Raw genomic sequence first — 19057 nt, 5'->3', positions numbered from 1 at the left:
TGGCTGAGTCCCTTGGGAGAAATGAATTTACACCGGTCCCAGGAAAGACTGAGGTTGGACACAAGGAAGACCTGGTACAGAGTCTAGCTCCTGAGAAGCCCTAATAAATGCAGCTCACCCTAAGTCTGCTCTGAACCAACCAGGGATATTCATTGTAGGATCAGTTTGCCCTTGGTCCTCCCAGTAGCTCTCAGATTTACATCTGCCCTATAACCTGGCCCCATAGAGACTCCATTTCCCCATTTGGGAAAATATGTTTTGACTAGAACAGAAAAAAAAAGTTTGGAAGTTTTGCTTAAATCACTAAACTAAGATTCAACATATTAAAGTATTAAATGAGTTCAGCTCTGGTCTAAACTAGCAAACGTTGAGATTATTTGGATGACCTCATAATCAGTGTTGTTGCAGACGAGGTGGTGAGAGAGAGTGGTGACATCCATGCTGTTCAAACAGCTACCCTTACCAGTAGCCATGCTTCCTTTAGGGTCGGGTTCAATTTGGTTTTGATAAATACTTGCTAAAGTTGGGGATCCTGTAATAACATACTGTCGAATAGGCTAAGATAGGCACTTAACACAAGTAATTTTCACACAATATAATTTTTAATGTCTATGATACAGCTGTTAACAGCATAGTTACACGTGGCCTAGAGCAGCACTTTCATGATGGTTCTCAGTACTCCTGAGGGGAGAGAGTTACAGGACCCTCAGAGGTGGCTGACTCCCTCAGCATGTTCAATGTGGACCACTCTTTGGTCTCAAGAAGATTCAGAAGTCTAATTAAACCTGGGACCAGCGTTTGATAGTATCCAAATATCTTTGATCTGATCCTAACGCCTGGGAGAACTAGAGCCCCAGAACATGCCCCAGGCAGCACCGGAAGTCTTAAATTTTCTCCCCACTGAACACATTAGAACAGCAATGAAGTCCTTCTCTCCTTCCCGTAAAAGCTTCCCTTTTTTCGCTTTTCTGAGAGAAATTAAAAACTTCTCTTACTGTCACTAGCGCAGAAAGATGGACTGTCTCAAGGAATCTTCTTTAAATATGGAGGCATTCCAGAAATATTGCCTTGCAGGATGGGTAGCTGGGGAAAGAAACAGGAAGAAGCTCCCAGAGGATGTTTTGCCCTCCACTGTAGACAATTCATGTTGTCCATGGGGGCTGTCATGGCCACCTGTATGGGTGTTCCTGGGCCCTCCAAGAGGTGAGGCCTGGTCTCCAAAGAGTGGACTCTTGTCTAATTGTTGCTCCTCTTCCAGTAAAAGGCAACCATCTAACCCAGTGCTTCCACAGATAAGCCAAAGGAGGTTGCGTGGCACGTTAGGGGTGGGATGTTGCCAGAATATGCTAACAACCTGACTTCCTCAGCCCATAGCTCACTCCAGGCTAAGTGAGGGCATAAGAATGTGACACAGAAATAGCCTTTAACTATGTATTTGGTGAGGAAAATAATCCTGTCTTTAAGTTCGTTTGCCCCATCGTTGAAGAATTCCTCTTGTGAGCCCCCAGTGCTTTGGAGAGTGCATTCTCTTAGAAAAGTATAACATCCCCCACCTTCCACAATTATACAAATAAAATGGCTGACCTGTCAATATTGGCATTTAAAAAAAACACGACAGCATGGCCAGTAAATTTTTTTAGACTTCTGTGCTTATGCAACAAGTGATGCTTTGAATATAGAATGAAGCAACTTGGAGCTTGTAATGGCAGACTCTTAAAAGGGGAACTGCCCTCAGGTGTGTCCAGTAGTAGGTGTAGTCCAGTCCCGGGTGGAACTGAATTCATGTGCTTTTAAGAGTGATCCACTAAGAGGCCCCCTGAGTCCACCATGAGGTGGGCCTGAATAGAGGCTCATTCATTTTTAAGTCAATCATTTAACAAATGTTTGCCAAATGCTTTTAGGGATCCTAAACTTTAAATCCCACCATCAAGAAGAGTTTGTAAGATGGCTGCCCTCCTTGGGAGATTCAGATTGGATGAGGGGGGTATCCACTTTCCTGGAGTCCACTACTTTTCAGTGTCCAGGAGGGGAGGGGGCCCTGGGGCCATCAGCCAGCCTCTGGGGCCTGGCCTGCGTCTGCACCCTCAGCTTCCACCTGGTTACTCTTGCCCAACTTTTTCAAGCTCTCCAGAAAGGCCTTCCAAGTCTCCGACACGCTCTTTTCCAGAAGCCAGCCCTCGCTTTCACATTCAGGGTCTTCAGGGTTGGACACACCTTCCAGTGCTGTGTGTAGGTAGCGCAGGCCAATCGTGATGGTCACCTAGTGGGAAGAAGAGACTTAGAGCTGGTCTGGGAGAAGTAGCTGGAGGCTGGAGCTATTAGGAAGTAATAGTTGTAAGCCACCAGCCTCTTCATCCCTGGGGCCCTTCAAGTGTGGCAGGATCTGTTGAGTCTGGGTTGGTGAGGGCCTGCCCACCAGTCTGGCTTGGTGCTCAAGATAGCTGCCTCATCTCCAGCCCCATTCTCCTCTCTTTCTGGCCACCCTAAGCTTCTTTGGGTCCCATTCACACTTTCTTCCCTCTAGTCTTTACCATTTCCTGTTTGCCTAGAATATCGTTCCTCTCCACATTCACCTGTTAATTCAGCTTCAGCCTTCTTTGAGTGCTCCCTGCTGCTCATTCTCCCTCCCCTTCCTCTCAGATCTCGCTGTTCTGGGGGCATTAGTCCTACTCTCCTCTTCCTTGGGTCCCTGCCCCATTCCTAGCACAATCCTTAGCACATATTGGGTGTTGGGTAACCATTTGCTAGACAGAATTAAAATCACCCCCTCCCTTCTCAACAAGCAATATCATCATTTGTGGTTCCCTTCTACTTCTGTTGTTTTGATTAGTGTGGGGATGAGTGGGTGATTTGTTTGGATTTGTTCACCAGCAGTCACTGCATCAGTCTAAGGTGCCAAAATGCCTGGGTTCAAACACCAGCCCTGGCACTTGGCCAGCCATGTGACTAAGAAACCTAAGTTTACTCATCTGGTTTACAAATTTTCAGATGGAGTGTCTCCTGCCTCATGTGCATGCTGTGACATGTCAGTATGTGTAGAGTGCAGTAAGGTATACAGTAAGGATGAATAGATATGTCAACTGTAACTGGTTATTAGTGTGGTAAGTACTGTTTTCACTTTTCTAATGTATTGTGTTACTCACTTGTTTCTACACAGATTCATTGTTTACTCTCTCTTATACTTCTCCTTTGATAGTACAGCAAACTCCATGAGGTGGTGAGGCCTGCTAATGGAGAATGTCCACCCCCTGATCCATCTTGTTCACTCTGTCTCCCAGCCCCTAGAACAGCACCCAGTGATGATGGGACCTCAGTAAACATCTATTGAATCAATGCTCAAGGAGCATTTTATAATTATGGTTGCAGATGACATTAGTAACTAATAGTTTTAGGTTTTAGTTACTGTCTTTTGAAAGCTTAATAAATATTTTTTTAAGATTTTATTTCTTGGGATGCCTGGGTGGCTCAGTGGTTGGGCATCTGTCTTTGGCTCAGGGTGTGATTCCAGAGTTCCAGGATCAAGTCCCTCATCGGGATCCGTGCATGGAGCTTGCTCATCCCTCTGCCTGTGTCTCTGCTTCTCTATCTGTGTGTCTCTCATGAATAAATAAAATCTTTTTTAAAAAAGACGGGGTGCATTTAAATCTTTAAAAAACAAGATTTTATTTATTTATTCATGAGAGACACAGAGAGGCAGAGACACAGGCAGATGGAGAAGCAAGCTCCTGAAGGGAGCCCTATGCAGGACTTGACTCAATCCCAGGACCCCGGGATCATGCCCTGAGCCAAAGATAGATGCTCAACTGCTGAGCCACCCAAGCGTTCCAATAAAATATTTTTATAATGGAAAACCCCTTTTCTCCTCCAGGGAGTCCTCATGGTATGCATGCTCCCACTCTGATCCTCTTCTTTCCTGAAGGAGGCCTATTGATACATTATGAATTTTGCACTTGTTAATGTTCCTCCCCTTGGTTCTTGAGTTAGGTGTCACTTCTTAACTGGATTGTGGGGCCCAGGAGGGCAAGGCTCAGGCCAGGATCCTATTGTTAGTTCAGCTACCTTCATGCCCATCACAGAGCTCTGCCAACCAAAGTCCTCAGCTAAAAACCAGGGGTATTTACTCCGTGTTCTCAGTGAGCCAGTCCTCATCTCATGAAGTCACTAGCTTCCTGAAAAGGTGAGCAAACTGAGAGGTAGCCAGTGGAACCCCATTTTCCCACTGACTTCTGTCACCCTTTAGTCTTCTTTTCATGGGTTTTCACAACCTTCTGACTTTCTAGCAGTAAGCTTCTTGTCTGGCTCTCTACCCACTCATTCCCAAACCTCAAGGAGTCAATGACCAATAAAATGTCATTCATTTGCCTTGACATTAAAAGAAGCCCTCTCCCCCCAACCTGGCACCCTTACCCCCGGACTGTACATACAGTACCTCTAGTGTTATGTGTTAGAAGTACTCATCTCAGCTGAGGGAACAGCTATGTGTGAACTTCCATAGCACTAAGAGAGCAACTTACTTAAAGGTCACTTTCAGTGAATCTTCTCTAATGGACAAACTTTCCCCACCCAATGTTTCTGGCTTTGTACTTCCCTTGCTCTTGTTCAGCACCCAGGACAGCGCCTAGTGTCCTTAGGTGTCTAAGAACTAACTCTTCAATAAAGGAGTGAATGGCTACATCCCAAGCTCTGTACAGAGAGGAATTAAAGCTTAGAGGTAAGATCACATGAATCCACAAATAATTAGAATAACAGATAAATTGCTACCAGAGTCTCCAGAGAAGCACAAATCCAAATAGCTCCCATTTCCTAAACACAATGTACGTATTATCTCCTTCTGCCCCCTCCCCCAGGAATCCCAAAGCTAAGTGCTGTCAGCCCCTTTTAACAGGTTAAATAACTTCCCAATACCTCAAACTGAAAAAAACAAAGGCACAGGGTGAACCTCTAAAACATGCAAAGTGAAAGAACCCAGACAGAAAAAGTCACATATTATAATGGCATTTATATAAAATGTCCAGAATAGATAAATCCACAAGGACAGAGCACAGATTAATAGTTGCCAGGGACTGGGAAGAAAGAAGTCGGGAGTATGCTGCTTAATGGGTATGAGCTTCTCTTTGGGAGTGATAGAAATCTTTTAGAACTATGTAGATGTGGTGGTTGCACAAAATTGTGAATATACTAACTGCCAATGAATTGCTCACCTTAAAATGGTTAGTTTTATGTTCTATGAATTTCACCTCAATAAATTATTTTTTGAGTGACAGGAAATAAATAAAAAATAGTGGAGGTGTTAGGGTTCAAACTTAGGCCTGTCTGACCCACAACTAAGCTGAGGACTGGTTTGGAGGAGAGAGACAGCACTCTCTTGTGCTTGTCTCAAGTCCCACCCATTCATTAAATCTAAAAGGGGCAGGTGAATCCCTCTTCCCTCCCCCCCACCTGGCCCAACCTACCTCAAAGAGCCAGACAAGTAGTGTGACAGCACCCATGGAGTTCATGAGGCTGCTGTAGTAGCTCAGCAGGGCAGCCCTGCAGCCATTCACCCACAAGTTGAGCTCCTCTGTCTGGTGGTCATAGCTGTAGTGCGCCGAATTGTTAGTGAGCTGGTACTGAATGCAGGGCCGTGGAGAACTGGGGTTGCAGCAGCTGAAGGGAACACCATCCACCAGGTATCGCCCATCCACATTGCTCTTGATGCGACTAAAGGAGAAAGATGGCTTGAGAGGGGCTCCTTGGATTCCTCACCAGGGGCCAGTTCCCCCCAACCCTTGCCTCTGAAAAGCGATAATATTCGTATATTCATTCATTCATTCATTCATTCATTCTTGGTAAGTATTTGTTGTGCACTTACTATGTGCCAGCCACTGTTGTAGGAGCCGAAGATGGAGAAATGACCCTAGAGAACCAATGTTCCTGCCTTCCTAGAGCTTATATCCTTGAGGGCTGAGACAGATGATAAACCAAGAAGCAAGTCAGTAAGGAATATAGAAATTCATCCGGCCACCCTGTATACTGCCAGGCCCTGGCATGCAATGATTTCTTGGAACCATGTCAGGCTGGTAGGAAGAGGAACAAGACAGGTGGTGACTGGGACAAGACTACCTAGCATTCATGACCAACAGCCTTTAACCCCCGGCCCCCTCTCCAACCTTCTGTCTCCCAATAATAAGTCACTAGAGATCAAAGCCCCCTCTGGCCAGACCAGTTCTATTCAGTAGATGTTTCCAGAAGTCCTGCTCTGGCCCAGGGCCTGTGTGGGGGCAGGGAATGAGACTGGAAACAGTTACCATCCTTGTCCTTAGCTTGCTGGCTGACCACAGTGAACTCTGCCCCTCGCCTGCTGGGATCTCCTTACTCACCTGAAGGATGCAGCCCACATTATTTTTGCACTTCCATATTTACTGACATATTTGGTTAGGGCACACCATACATTTATATGGGTTGAGAATTCAAAAGGGGCAGACATCTTTACAGTGAAAGCTCTCCCCATCCTTATCAGGCAACTGGCTATGTCCTACCTGACCTGAGTGAGGTTACCCCAGTGTCTTTATGTGCCAGAATCCATTAAGCTGCACACTTAAGATTTGTGCACCTGAGTATATGCATGTTATCTTGAGTAAAAAGTTTTTTTAAGTTGCACATGAACAATGAATTACATCATAGCAGCATACTTTTACAACAGAAGAATAGAAAGCATGTAATTATTTAAAATATAAATTATAATTCCACCTTTGGGTATTCCAAAAAAATAAGAACATTAACTCAAGGGGCACCTGGCTGGCTCAGTAAGTGAAGCATGCGACTCTTGATCTAGGGTTGTGAGTTCAAGCCCCTCATTGAGTGTAGAAATTATTTAAAAATAAAATCTTGAAAGAAGAAAACATTAAGTTGAAAAGATAAATACATCCCTGTGTTCTTTGCAGCATTATTTATAAAAACCAAGACATGGAAATAACTTAAGTGTCCATCAATGGGTGAATGGGTAAAGAAACTTTGAAACACACACACAATGGAATATTTTTCAGCTATTAAAAAAAAGAAATCTTATAATCTTTAAAAGAAATCTATATAAAAAAAGAAATCTTGCTATTTACAACAACATGGATGGACCTTGAGAACATTATTCTAAGTGAAATAATAAAGATAAAAACCATATGATCTCACTTATATGTTGAATCTAAAAACAAACAAGCCAAAAACCAGGTTTATAGGTACAGAGAAAGTTTGGTGGTTGCCAGAGGCAGGTATGGGAGGTGGGCAAAAAGGGTGAAGGTGACCAAAGTACAAGTTTCCAGTTATAAATAAGTTCTGGGGATGTAATATACAGCATGGTGACTACCGTGAATAATGCTGTGTTGCCTATTCGAAAGCTGCCAAGAGAGTAAATCTTAAAGTTTCTTATGGCAAGAAAAAAAATTCTGTAACTATCAAGGTGATGGATGCTAACTAGATTTACTGTGGTGATCATTTTCCATTTTATGCAAATAGAAAATAACTTGTTGTATCCTGAAACCAATACAATGTTGCATGTCAACTATACCTCAATAACAAACAAATAACAGAAATTGTTTTCAACAATGTTAACTGAAATGGAATTTCAGTGTTTCACTTCTAAATGTCCATGTTTAGTCTCCTACTCATTCTTGTCCCTTGGCCTCCAGGTCCCCCCAGCTCTAGCCAACTGTCTATCCTTCTAAGCAACACATGACAAGCAAACACAGAATCTGCAAATGTTCTTATTTTTTCTGGTTTTTATCCAATGGTAATGTACTGTCTTGAACCCTTCTTTTTTCCCTTAGCAATATCTTAGAGATTTTTTTTATGTCTACTAGTGAAAAGTGTTTTCCAGGGTTTTAATGAGCTACATGGTATCACCATTGTATAGATGGTCAATAGGGTACTAGTCAGTTCCCTACTGATGGATATTTAGGGTTTTCCCAGTCTCCTAGGTATTGTGAATATATCTAGAAAGTCAATTCCTAGAGGAGACATTTTCATTTCCATTTTTCTCATTATGAATGAAGTTGAGTATTTCTGATATGTCGAAGGGTCATTTGTGGTTCCTTTTCTGTGAACTGTCTGTTGATGAGTATGATTAAGATTTTAGGAATGTTCTGCACGATGTGGCCTCCTTGGTTCCAGAACAATCCTAGCCTGGGTTATGGTGACCATATTTCCATACGCCCTGCAGTCCCTGACCTCTACTTCCTGGGCAGGACCCTTGCCCAGAGAATGGGTGATCTGGGTGTACAAGGGATTCAGGACAGTGATAAGAGCAGAACCACCTGAACTTACTCCCAGTCCATTCCTCTGAACAAATTCCTTACCCTCTCTGGCCCTCAGCTTCCTCATCTGTAAAATGGAGTTGACATGAAGATCATATGAAGGGATGTGTGTAAAAAGTCATAGAAGAGTGGCTGGTACCAGAAAGTGTGCAGTAAGTGTGGATTCATGGCCAAGCCTGGATGGGGTGGCGGAGCAAGAGCCTTCACATGTGCTCTGTGTGCTCTCAGGGAACGGCTGTGACAATGGAACAGACCACTCAGCCCCACTGGGGAACAGTGACTGTGAGCAGGTGGCAGGATTTCTGCCAACTGTGAAGAAGAGGCTGTGAGAGCCTTCTGTGAGAACAGCAACCATGTCCGTGAGGGCAGAGCTCACCACTGGCCTGAGGCAGGCTCTATTAGACATTTGTCACTGACTGAAGTGGTTGCTAATGAAATTCTTGCTTGGGGATGCCTGGGTGGCTCAGCGGTTGAGCATCTGTCTACCTTCGGCCCAGGGCGTGATCCTGGAGTCTCAGGATCGAGTCCCACATCGGGCTCCCTGCATGGAGCCTGCTTCTCCCTCTGCCTGTGTCTCTGCCTCTCTCTGTGTGTCTCTAATGAATAATAAAATCTTTTTTAAAAAATGCTTGCTTGAGCCAAACTGAGTGCACTGAGCACAGTGGGAACAGAAACCACTCTGCTCTCCCCCTACAGCCCCTAGCTCAGCACCCAGTGGTGGAGCCCTGGGTGGTCCAAGACAAGAGGACTGAAGCAGAAGGGCCATCAGTTTGGGGTTCCTGTCCCCTTCTTGAGAGGCCAGCAGTCCCTGTACAACTGAACAGACAATAGTCTCCAACCCCCATGACCAACCCTAGCATGCCTCATGAGGCTGGGGGTCTCTGAGTTCAAATACTGTCTGTCCCCTTCCTGACCTGCAGGCTGTCCCTTGAGCCCGCTCCTAATAGCACAACATCCTAGGTGGGCCATTCGCAATGTCCCATAAGAAGAGTGGGTATAGTAGAGGGAGCTAGCCTCTGAGACCCACATCTGCATTTCTGATCTGTGGACCTTCATCCTCTGAGCCTGTGTGAGGTGGGGATTACCACCTCCCCATCTTGGGAGCTGTGGGAGCTGTAAATGAAACAAGGTGCAGAATGCACCACCTAGGCAGACCCTTGCAATCCACCAGATTGTTCTACAGAGGAAGAAGTGTTGCCCAAGCAGGGTAGTGCCTCACCCAAAGCCAAACAGGAAGTGGAGAACCAGGCCAACAGCAGTTGCCCACTCCTGTCCTCAGAGCTTCTTCAGAGTCTCTCAGGTCCTTCCTGTCTGTTGGCTTTTCTTCTTAAGTTTCCTGGGAAAGCATGCTCTCCTCCCTTGTTCCCTGTCCCAGAAACCCTTTCCTGTCCACCATTCTGTCTTCGTATGCACTCTCCAGGTGTCTTAAGCTGGGGTAAAGCCTACAGACCTGCCTCATACATAATACATGTGTATCTGAAGTGAAGATGAGGCCTACAGTTGTGTGGGCTGTGGCCAGTATAGGCTCTGAGCTACCCTCACTCTGCAGGCTGGCCTTCTCGAGAGCCCTTATCTTCCCACCTCAGCTAGCTCACTCCTGCAAGTGGAGAAGTCACCTTTTGCTAGCCTCCTTAGGGCAAAGCTGTGTCTCCCCTCAGACTGGGGCTCCCTGGGGGCAGGACTCTGTCTCCCCTCAGACTGGGGCTCCCTGAGGCAGGGCTGTGTCTCCCCTCAGACTGGAGCTCCCTGAGGCCAGGGCTGTGTCTCCTCCCTCAGACTGGGGCTCCCTAAGGGCAGGGCTGTGTCTCCCCTCAGACTGGGGCTCCCTGAGGGCAGGGCTGTGTCTCCCCTCAGACTGGGGCTCCCTGAAGGCAGGGCTGTGTCTCCCCCCACACTGGGACTCCCTGAGGGCAGGGCTGTGTCTCCCCCTCAGACTGGGGCTCCCTGAGGGTGGGGCTGTATCTCCCCTTTTTGCCTTCCCTCACCACCTGCAGTACTTTATGTCCAATAACTACTCAAAAAAGAAATCTTCAAGGACATACTAGTACTGCACTGCTATATACCAAGTGCTCTATGTGTATTAATTCCGTTTACTCTCCCACACCCCTATCATGTCATTTCTCAGATGAGAAAACGGAGTCTGACAGAGGTCAAGTGAATTGCCAAGGTTCCGCAAGTGTCACTCAGCTACCATTCCAGTTGGTGATTGAGGACTCATTATCAGTTACACTCCTGCCTCTCCCATTCCCCTCCACTGTTCATTTCCATATGGCTCTCCTTGTTGATTTATTGATTTATCTCCTAAACTATGTTGGTTTTTTCAGGAAAATTCTGACAGGATGATTTTCCCAAGTCATATATGACTTGGCTATGAAAGAGTATGCTAGAAAACAGATCTTACCTTAATCAAGACCCTTACAAGCCCTGGTGAGCCCTGAGCAGAGCAAGATTTGTAGCCTGGGAAATACTCTGATATAAATAGCCAGCTCACCACCTAAGGAGCTCTCCTCTCCTGGCTTTGTCTTAAGAGGGTGAGTGGGGCCTTAATCTGTGGTTGGAACTAAGATAAGCACTAAGTAAACAAGGTGATGCTTCTAGAGGAGAGGGGGAGCTATTTCCAGAGATATAGGACCCCAACAGACCTCAGGCTGGGGGCCCAGAGAAGTCCCAGCCTCCATCAAGCCTGGCCTGCCTCCCTCATGCTGTCCTGGGCCTTGTCCTCAGGAAGCTCCAGTCTGAGGAGGAGAAACCACACAGCCTTTAAGAAGCCCCAGTCTGAGTGGGGAGAGATTTCAGGGAGCCCCAGTCTGAGGGGAGAGACACAGCACTGCCTCAGGGAGCCCCAGACTGAGCGGGGAGATATAGGCCTGCCCTCAGGGAGCTCGTAGCCAAGATCTAGTCTTCTTGAGATATCTGTGAATTGCTCAGAAAGAATGAACAGAAGCATGTAGCCTGTGGGTTCCCTGCGTGGGATGGGAAGTGAGAGAGCTTGGTGCTAGGCTCTCTTTCAGGCTGAAGGCTCCAGGCCAAGCACTCCTGGCTAACAGTTCCTGGCGCCAAGGTGTCTCACAAGACACTAAAGTTCTGGTCATCATGAAAGCAGAGGGAAGCTTTAAAGGAATTGTTATAAGTTGGCTGAAGACTTCATGTCCTTCCTTATATGATACTTTAAGATACACACAGGGCACCCTAGGAGTGTTCTTGCCAAAACTAAACCCAAATCCAAGCACACTTCAGCCCTAACTACTGGCTTATGGGAAAATACAGGGGACAGAAAAACAAGTTAGATGACACCACTTGGCTGCAATTGCCCAATTGAGAATGTGAGGAATTCTTCAGGACAAATGACCCAGTTCCTTCAATACACACATGGCATGACAGTAACTGTTACAAAGTAAAAGAGACAAAAGCAATCAAAGAACCAAATGCAAAGTGTGGGCTTGGCTTGGATCCTGATTTGAACAAACTAACTGTAAAAGATAGTTTGAGACAATCCGAGACAATTAAACAAACTAGATATTAGATGATCTTGCTGCTAGTTTTGTTGGGTATGATTACTATTGTGTTTATGTCAAACAAAAGGAAAAAGGCAAAAAACAAATCCTATGTACCTGTTAGAAATGCCTCCTAAAGAGACACCTGTGTGGCTCAGTGGTTGAGCATCTGCCTCTGGCTCAGGTCATGATCCTGGGGCCCTAGGATTGAGTCCTACATCAGGCTCCATGCAGGGAGCCTACCTCTCCCTCTGCCTATGTCTCTGCCTCTCTCTGTGTGTCTCTCATGAATAAATAAATAAAAATATTTTTTTAAAAAAGAGAAAAAAGAAATGCCTCTTAAAGTATTTACAGGTAAAAGAAAATGATGCCTGGGATTTGCTTTAAGATACTCAGAGAGGATAATGTGTGTTTGAGAGGGTGGTATAGATGAAACAAGAGAGTGAAAATGTGGATATTTGTTGAAGCTAGGAGAGGTATACATGGAAAGTCATTATAACCTCTCTACTTATGTGAGTACTTGAAATTTTCCATAACAAAAGTTGGAACTGCAATAGAATAAAAGAAGCACTGGTTGATGGGGGCAGCCCAAGTGGCGCAGCGGTTTAGCGCCACCTGCAGCCCAGGGCGTGATCCTGGAGAACTGGGATCGAGTCCCACGTCGGGCTCCCTGAGTGGAGCCTGCTTCTCCCTCTGCCTGTGTTTCTGCTCCTCTCTCTGTGTCTCTCATGAATGAATAAATAAAATCTTAAAAAAAAAAAAAAAGCAGCACTGGTTGAGAACTACAAATCTATGTCCCAATAACTTGCTCTGAAGAGTGTCGCTGAAGGAGGCAGCATGTGTAGCCTCTGCTCCTCCCTCTGAAGGCCTCCTCCAGTTATAATGGAGCATGTTGGGCAGCCCGGGTGGCTCATTGGTTTAGCATCACCCTCAGCCCAGGGCCTGATCCTGGAGACCCAGAATGGAGTCCCACATCAGGCTCCCAGCATGGAGCCTGCTTCTCCCTCTGCCTGTGTCTCTGCCTCTGTGTGTGTGTGTGTGTGTGTGTCGTGAATAAATAAATAAAATTTTTTTTTTAAATGGAGCATGTCTCCTTGCCCCAGGAGCACCAGGCCAGCGCCAGTGAGAAGGTAAACACAGAAGGTAGAGCAGAGCCCAGCCTTGTTTGCCACAGGCTCAGGGAGCCTAGATGGCGCCTCTGGTGTCTGTGAGGCCACCTCTCAATTTTCTGAAGAACTGGAATCCAGTCATAATCCACAGAAGTTTCTCAAGCGTAGGTCATCTCTGCCCACACCTGCCAGGTGTGGATAACATGGCAGACAAGAAGACGGAGAAAGACAAGATGAGAGAGGACAATGAGTCGTCACCCTCAAAGGGACCTGGATGATTCAAAGTTTCAGTCAGGGCAAGAATTCACTTACGACTGAAGCTGTACAAGGTGACTTTCACATCACTGGAAAGCTGGGCAGGAGAGTGGAAGGAGCACAATTACAATGAGACTCCATACAATGGGATATAATCTGTCCATGAAAAGGAAGGACATTATAACAAATGTGGCAACGTGCTTGAACTTGGAAAACATTATGCTAAGTCAAGGAAGCCAGGTCCCAAAGGACCAATATTATATGATTTCATCCAAATGAGATGTCCAGAAGAGGGAGGAATATAGAGACAGAGAGGAGACTCGTGGTTCCTTAGAGCCAGGCCATGGAGGCTAGGGAGTGAAAGCCAGAGAGTACAGGGTGTCCCTGACTCATGATGAAAATGTTCTAAAGTGGGCTATGGTATTGCCTGGGTGGCACACTCTGTGAACATGCCAAAAACCATTGAACTGTCCACTTTAAATGGGTGAGTTATAAGAAATGTGAGTTATCTCAATAAGTCTGTTTTTTTAAAAATTGACCCCCACTTCTTGCTAACCTGAAGCTCAGATCTCTCATCTATAAAATAGCAATAACAACACCTAAAAAAAATCACAACCCCCCAGGGAGGGATTTTGTGCAGAATAAATGTGAGACCTGGCAACACAGTGATGGGCCAGACTAGGGGTGGGGTGTGGCCAGCAGGCTGTGTGCTTGGAATGGCTGGGGTAGGGTGAGCAAGGAGATTCTAAGCTCTTATAAAAATCTTCAATTGATGGGGCGCCTGGTTAGCTCAGTCAGGTAGCTCAGTCACCTAGCTTAGTCAGTTAGGTGTCTGCTTTTGGCTCTGTCTCATGAATAAATAAATAAAATCTTTAAAAAAAGATTGATTGATTAATTGATTTATGAGGGACACAAGAAAGGCAGAGACACAGGAAGAGGGAGAAGCAGGCTCCCTGTGGGGAGCCAATGTGGGACTCGATCCCAGGACCCTGGGATCACAAATTGAGCGGAAGGCTGATGCTCAACCACTGAGCCCCCCAGGTGTCCCAATAAGTGTAAAAAAAAAAAAAAATCCATACTCCAACCAGCTCACTGCTCCTGGGATCACTCCCAGAGTCGTCAAGGTCAAGGAGAACACTGAGACCCACTCCAGACTTTTGCTGGCTCCTGTGAACTTGGTGATGAGGAAAAAGAGAAAAAGGTGAAGAATTCCTTTAAAAAAAAATCTTGTTGGAAGATGATGTTGCTCCCTGGCCCTGCCCTCCTGCCCAGCCCCATCTGCTTCTTTCTGCTTCTGCTGCCTCCAGATCCTCGCCTTGAGGGTGCTACTGAGAAAAGCCCCAAAAAGTTAAATGCTTACCACTTCTCAGTACCTGGCTCTCAAAAAAATAAATACACTTTAGACTGTTGAGAGGACGATTTGCAGGGACCAGCTTTGTCAGGTAAACTTAATAATCCTCCTAAGTAAAGCAGTCACAATAAGAAAAAATTTGAGCATCCGGAATGGGAGAAAGTGCCAGCCCACATTCTCACATTCATCTCTTTGTTCCTTCTTTCCACCAGCAGATGAGGGCAAATCCAGCCCCACACTGAGAAACCTCCCCTGGCTCACAGGCGTTGTCCACTGGTCATTAACGTGAGAATGTTAATGGAGTGTGACCAGCACAGGAGTGTGACCTCACAGGAGGTTTGGGGAAGAGAAAGGCATTTCAGTTCCGCCACTGTGTCTGGAGACCAGCTTTGCGGAAAGTTACAGCCTATAGATACATTGTTTACCTGGAAACTTAGCCTAAGAGAAGAGACAGAGACTCTTCTCTTAGGGTAAGAGAGAGACAGAGATATAGAACAACTTGGAGAATTTCTCTATTCTGGGACAAAAGGAGATTTGGGAATAATTACAGAGAGATTTTGTAAGTCCCTCCAGTGACCAACTCTGTGCAGAAGGCAATCAAGGAAAATGACAGGAAAAAGTGAAAGCCCTTTCTTATTTGCTCACAAAAGCTGTTTCAGCTTCTCCTCCTCTCCCACCCCTATCCCCAGGAATTCTGCTTGTCCCTCCTGCGGACAACTTGTGTAAGTCATGCCACCTGTGCTGTCCCTGCAAGACCCATCACCTAGGAAGGGCAAAGCGGCTTACTAGCCTCTCCTTGACTAGGGATTTGTAGCAGTAATCCCCATCCACGGAGAAAATAGAATCTCAAGCAGTGACCTTCAATCTGACTTCTCTTCCATCTGAGGTGCAGTTAAGCTAGCCATCTGGGGTTCATGGGTGTTGTCTGGGCTTCAGCCGGGCCCTGCTGCCAGCATGCCCAACACCCCGCGTGCAAGTCCCCTTGGACTCACCAGCCTTACTCAGGACAACCCTGGGTGAACATCTGACTCCTGGATGAATAGCTGACCCCTTGCCTCAGCCAGGAAGTGGGTTGGATAGGATGGAAAGAAGTGAGGATGAGTCACCGGCTCAGGGAAAGCTGTCCTTTCTATGGAAAATGACTTGAAACCCATAATAGTGGGTCTTTTGAGAAGAGCAGCGTGCTGGAGTCAGCCACTGTTACCTCTACCTCTCGCTCACCAGTACCTCCCTACGTTGCACCTCAGGATTTTATTTTTCTTTCATTTTTTTTTTAAAAAGATTATTTATTTATTAAAGACAGAGAGAGAGGCAGAGACACAGGCAGAAGGAGAAGCAGGCTCCCTGCAGGGAGCCCAATGCGGGACTGGATCCCGGGTCTCCAGGATCATGCCCTGGGCTGGAGGCAGATGCTCAACTGCTGGGCCACCCGGGGATCCCCCAGGATTTTATTTTTCTACAAACCGCAAATACTTTAGAAACTTTATGATGTCACACTATCTTGATTCAAGGAGAAAACACCAACAGGCATCTTAATGGGCACCTGCTGTATGCCAGGCTCTAGACAGAGCTAGGAGTGACCCCCAAGATTACCTATTCCAGTGCCTTCATTTAAAAGATGGGCAAGCAAGAGACCAGAGTGGCAAGTGACTTACCCAAGGTTACAAGCTGATATCCAACACAGCCAAAACTATAGCCTAGACCTCCTGACTTCCCTGTCCTCTGCTCTTTCCACCACCCCCAAGGACATACACCTTGGGAACGGTTGCTCGATGTCAGAAGGTTGGAAAACAAGGGAACTAACCAGGAAATTTAAGCTTCTGGGACCAAATGCAGAAACCTGGAGTGAATGAGACAAATAGCTAAATAACATCTCAGTGCTGGTGATCTCTGAATGCCCCATCCCTACCATATGAAGCAGGCACACCTCCCTTCCTGGGTCTTCCTCCCTGGAGACTCCTAACCAAGCAACTTCTATAACTTGACACCTTCCTCCCAGACATTCCTTAGCCAGACATTAGGTGGAGCATATGATATCGCCATCTCTACAGGTCAAGAATATTAGCATATTAGCAATTAATTTTATATGGACCAGCTGAATCCAGCCACACACACACAGTGTTAAGTTGTGCACACTGAGCACCCGGTGGGCCTCTGACCCCAGGGCTGGAGACCACTCACTCTTTGACTTCTTTGGAGGAAAAGTCCAGGTAGCGATTGCTGATCCACTGAATCTCAAACCAATCTCGAAAGCCATTGTTGCCACAGCATCTGAACTCAATCTGCAGCATGTCGATGGTCTTCTTCATGAAACACCTGCCCGGGGTATCTGTGTCTCGGTAGTACTTCATGCCGTTCTTGAGCCCGTGGGCCAGGGTGCTCTCCAGTGAGCCCCGCATCAGGAAGCAGCAGAGGGTCACCAGGAAGAGGGCAATGTTGAAGAGGACACAGACAGCCAGGTACGGCTTCAGCCAGGGCTTCCACTTGGCGTACTTGGCGGGGTCCAGGGCATCGTAGCAGATCTTGCCAGCCAGAGAGTTGAAGACACAGGACAGCACCCCCATCACTATCAAGGAGTTGGGCACAAAATGGCTCTCTGAATTATTCATCACATCGCTCCTCTTCCGCAGCTCGATCTTAAGGAACAGCCCTAGGCTGAAGATGACGATGCCAGCCAACACGGAGAGCCAGTTCATGAGCCAGAGCCCTTGGGCCAACTTCACCCGCTTCTTCTGGTCAAATTTGACTTTGAGCAGCGCCATTCTCGCCGAGCGCAGTGCAGGCAGCTTCCCAGCTCGGCTCCCACTCCTGACTGCAGTGAGCCCGGGGGCCTGAACGCTCAGGGCTCTGGGCAGGGAGCAGACGGCCCACGCTGCAGGGAGCTGCCCTGGGAGCTGCCCATGTTGGGCCCCTTAGCCTGGGACCCCCGTTAACCTTGCAGCGGGAGCAGGGGCCTCAGAGTCGCAGCTCATGAAGGGGCCAGGTCTCCGCGATGTTTCTGCAGCTTCCTTCCCAGCCAGGCAGGCAGAGCCTGAACGCAGCAGATTAAAAGTGGGGTCCACAGGGCATCTCGCTAATCTCTTTAGCCAGGTTCATCCCATTAGAGAAAGCTGTGCCGGTTTCAGAACACGGCCAAGAGAAGCCTAAATGGACACACTGCAGCAGAGAGCTCTGGGTTCAGCTTGAAAAATGAGAGACAGGGATTCCTGGGTGGCGCAGCGGTTTGGCGCCTGCCTTTGGCCCAGGGCGCGATCCTGGAGACCCGGGATCGAATCCCACATCGGGCTCCTGGTGTGTGGAGCCTGCTTCTCCCTCTGCCTGTGTCTCTGCCTCTCTCTCTTTCTCTCTGTGTGACTATCATAAATAAATAAAAATTTAAAAAAAAAAATGAGAGACAAAACGCAAGACTGACCAAGGGAATGGGCTCTGCCTAAGGTCTGGCTCAGGTCACATGTCTCCCCAGAGGCCCGTTTCCAGGCCAAACTCCTTCAAATTTAAAAATTTCTATGGGACAAAAAACATTATTATCCAAGCTGAAAAAAGAAATGACATATTGTGGGAAAACATTAACAACATGTAAAAAAAAAAAAATCAGTAAGCATTTTTGAAAGCTCCCACAACCCCACAATCAAAAGAAAGATAACAATTGACTAGAAAAACAGTAAAAGGGCAGCCGTGGTGGCCCAGTGGTTTAGCCCCTTCACCCCGGGGTGTGATCCTGGAGACCCGGTATCGAGTGAGTCCCATGTCGGGCTCCCTGCATGGAGCCTGCTTCTCCCTCTGCCTGTGTCTCTGCCTCTCTCTCTCTCTCTCTCTCTCTCTCTCTGTGTGTGTGTCTCTCATGAATAAATAAATAAAATCTTAAAAAAAGAAAAAGAAAAACAATAAAAGACAGGAACAGGTGATTTATAATAGGCAAACTTGGAAAGTCCAATCTGGAAAAGATGCTCAATCTCAGTAGAACACAGGGAAAGACAATTAAGATAATAATAAAAGATCAAATTGGATCCATCAGATTAAACATCTGTCAAAATTCTGTCACCAAACAGCATAAACAGAGATAGTAGATAAGGACTCTGTAAATTTTTTACGTTTAAAATTAACAGATTTTTTCTTTTTTGCTCTTAAGATTTATTTATTCATGAGAGACACAGAGACAGAGAGGCAGAGACAAAGGCAGAGGGAGAAGCAGGCTCCCACAGGGAGCCCGGTGTAGGACTTGATCCCAGGACCCCAGGGTCACGACCTGAGCCAGAGGCAGATGCTCAACTACTGAGCCACCCACGCGTCCCAGCAGATTTTATTTCTTAAAGCAGTTCTAGGTTTACAAAAAAAAAAAAAAAGAGCAGAAAGTACAGAGTTTCCATATACTCCTTTCTCACAACCAGTTTTCCTCACAATTACCATCTTGTGTCTGTTGTGGTACATTTGTTACAACTGATGAACAAATATTGGTGGTATTATTATTATTATTATTATTATTATTTATTATAAACTAAAGCCCATAGTTTACATTAGAGTTCACTTGTGTTGTACCTTCTGTGGGCTTTGCCAAATGCACAA

At 46.3% G+C, this 19057-nt stretch overlaps 1 protein-coding gene across 1 annotated transcript; it reads right to left on the bottom strand.

The window, feature by feature from the left end:
* Positions 1 to 583: 583 nt before the first annotated feature.
* On the bottom strand, positions 584 to 18039 carry PRPH2 (peripherin 2). Its single transcript, XM_077902649.1, has 3 exons — positions 16676 to 18039; positions 5454 to 5700; positions 584 to 2260 (listed from the first exon to the last, which is right to left on the bottom strand). Exons 1-3 carry the CDS (start codon positions 17254 to 17256, stop codon positions 2048 to 2050), a joined length of 1041 nt encoding a protein of 346 aa, XP_077758775.1. The 5' UTR covers positions 17257 to 18039; the 3' UTR covers positions 584 to 2047.
* Between the last annotated feature and the right edge of the window lie 1018 nt (positions 18040 to 19057).

This window comes from Canis aureus, chromosome 7 (assembly GCF_053574225.1).
Source record: "Canis aureus isolate CA01 chromosome 7, VMU_Caureus_v.1.0, whole genome shotgun sequence".
NCBI lineage: Eukaryota > Metazoa > Chordata > Mammalia > Carnivora > Canidae > Canis > Canis aureus.
Note: the sequence above shows the minus strand (reverse complement) of the source record. Positions and strands in the feature narration are given on the sequence as shown.

Bases quoted from the DNA above. Each gene is read 5' to 3' on its own strand.
- PRPH2 (XM_077902649.1), bottom strand. From the start codon at position 17,256: ATGGCGCTGCTCAAAGTCAAATTTGACCAGAAGAAGCGGGTGAAGTTG. The intron at 5,701-16,675 runs GTGAGTGGTCTC...TTTCTCCTTTAG, and splicing joins TCCTCCAAAGAAGTCAAAGA to TCGCATCAAGAGCAATGTGG. The intron at 2,261-5,453 runs GTAGGTTGGGCC...TCTTCCCACTAG, and splicing joins TACTTGTCTGGCTCTTTGAG to GTGACCATCACGATTGGCCT.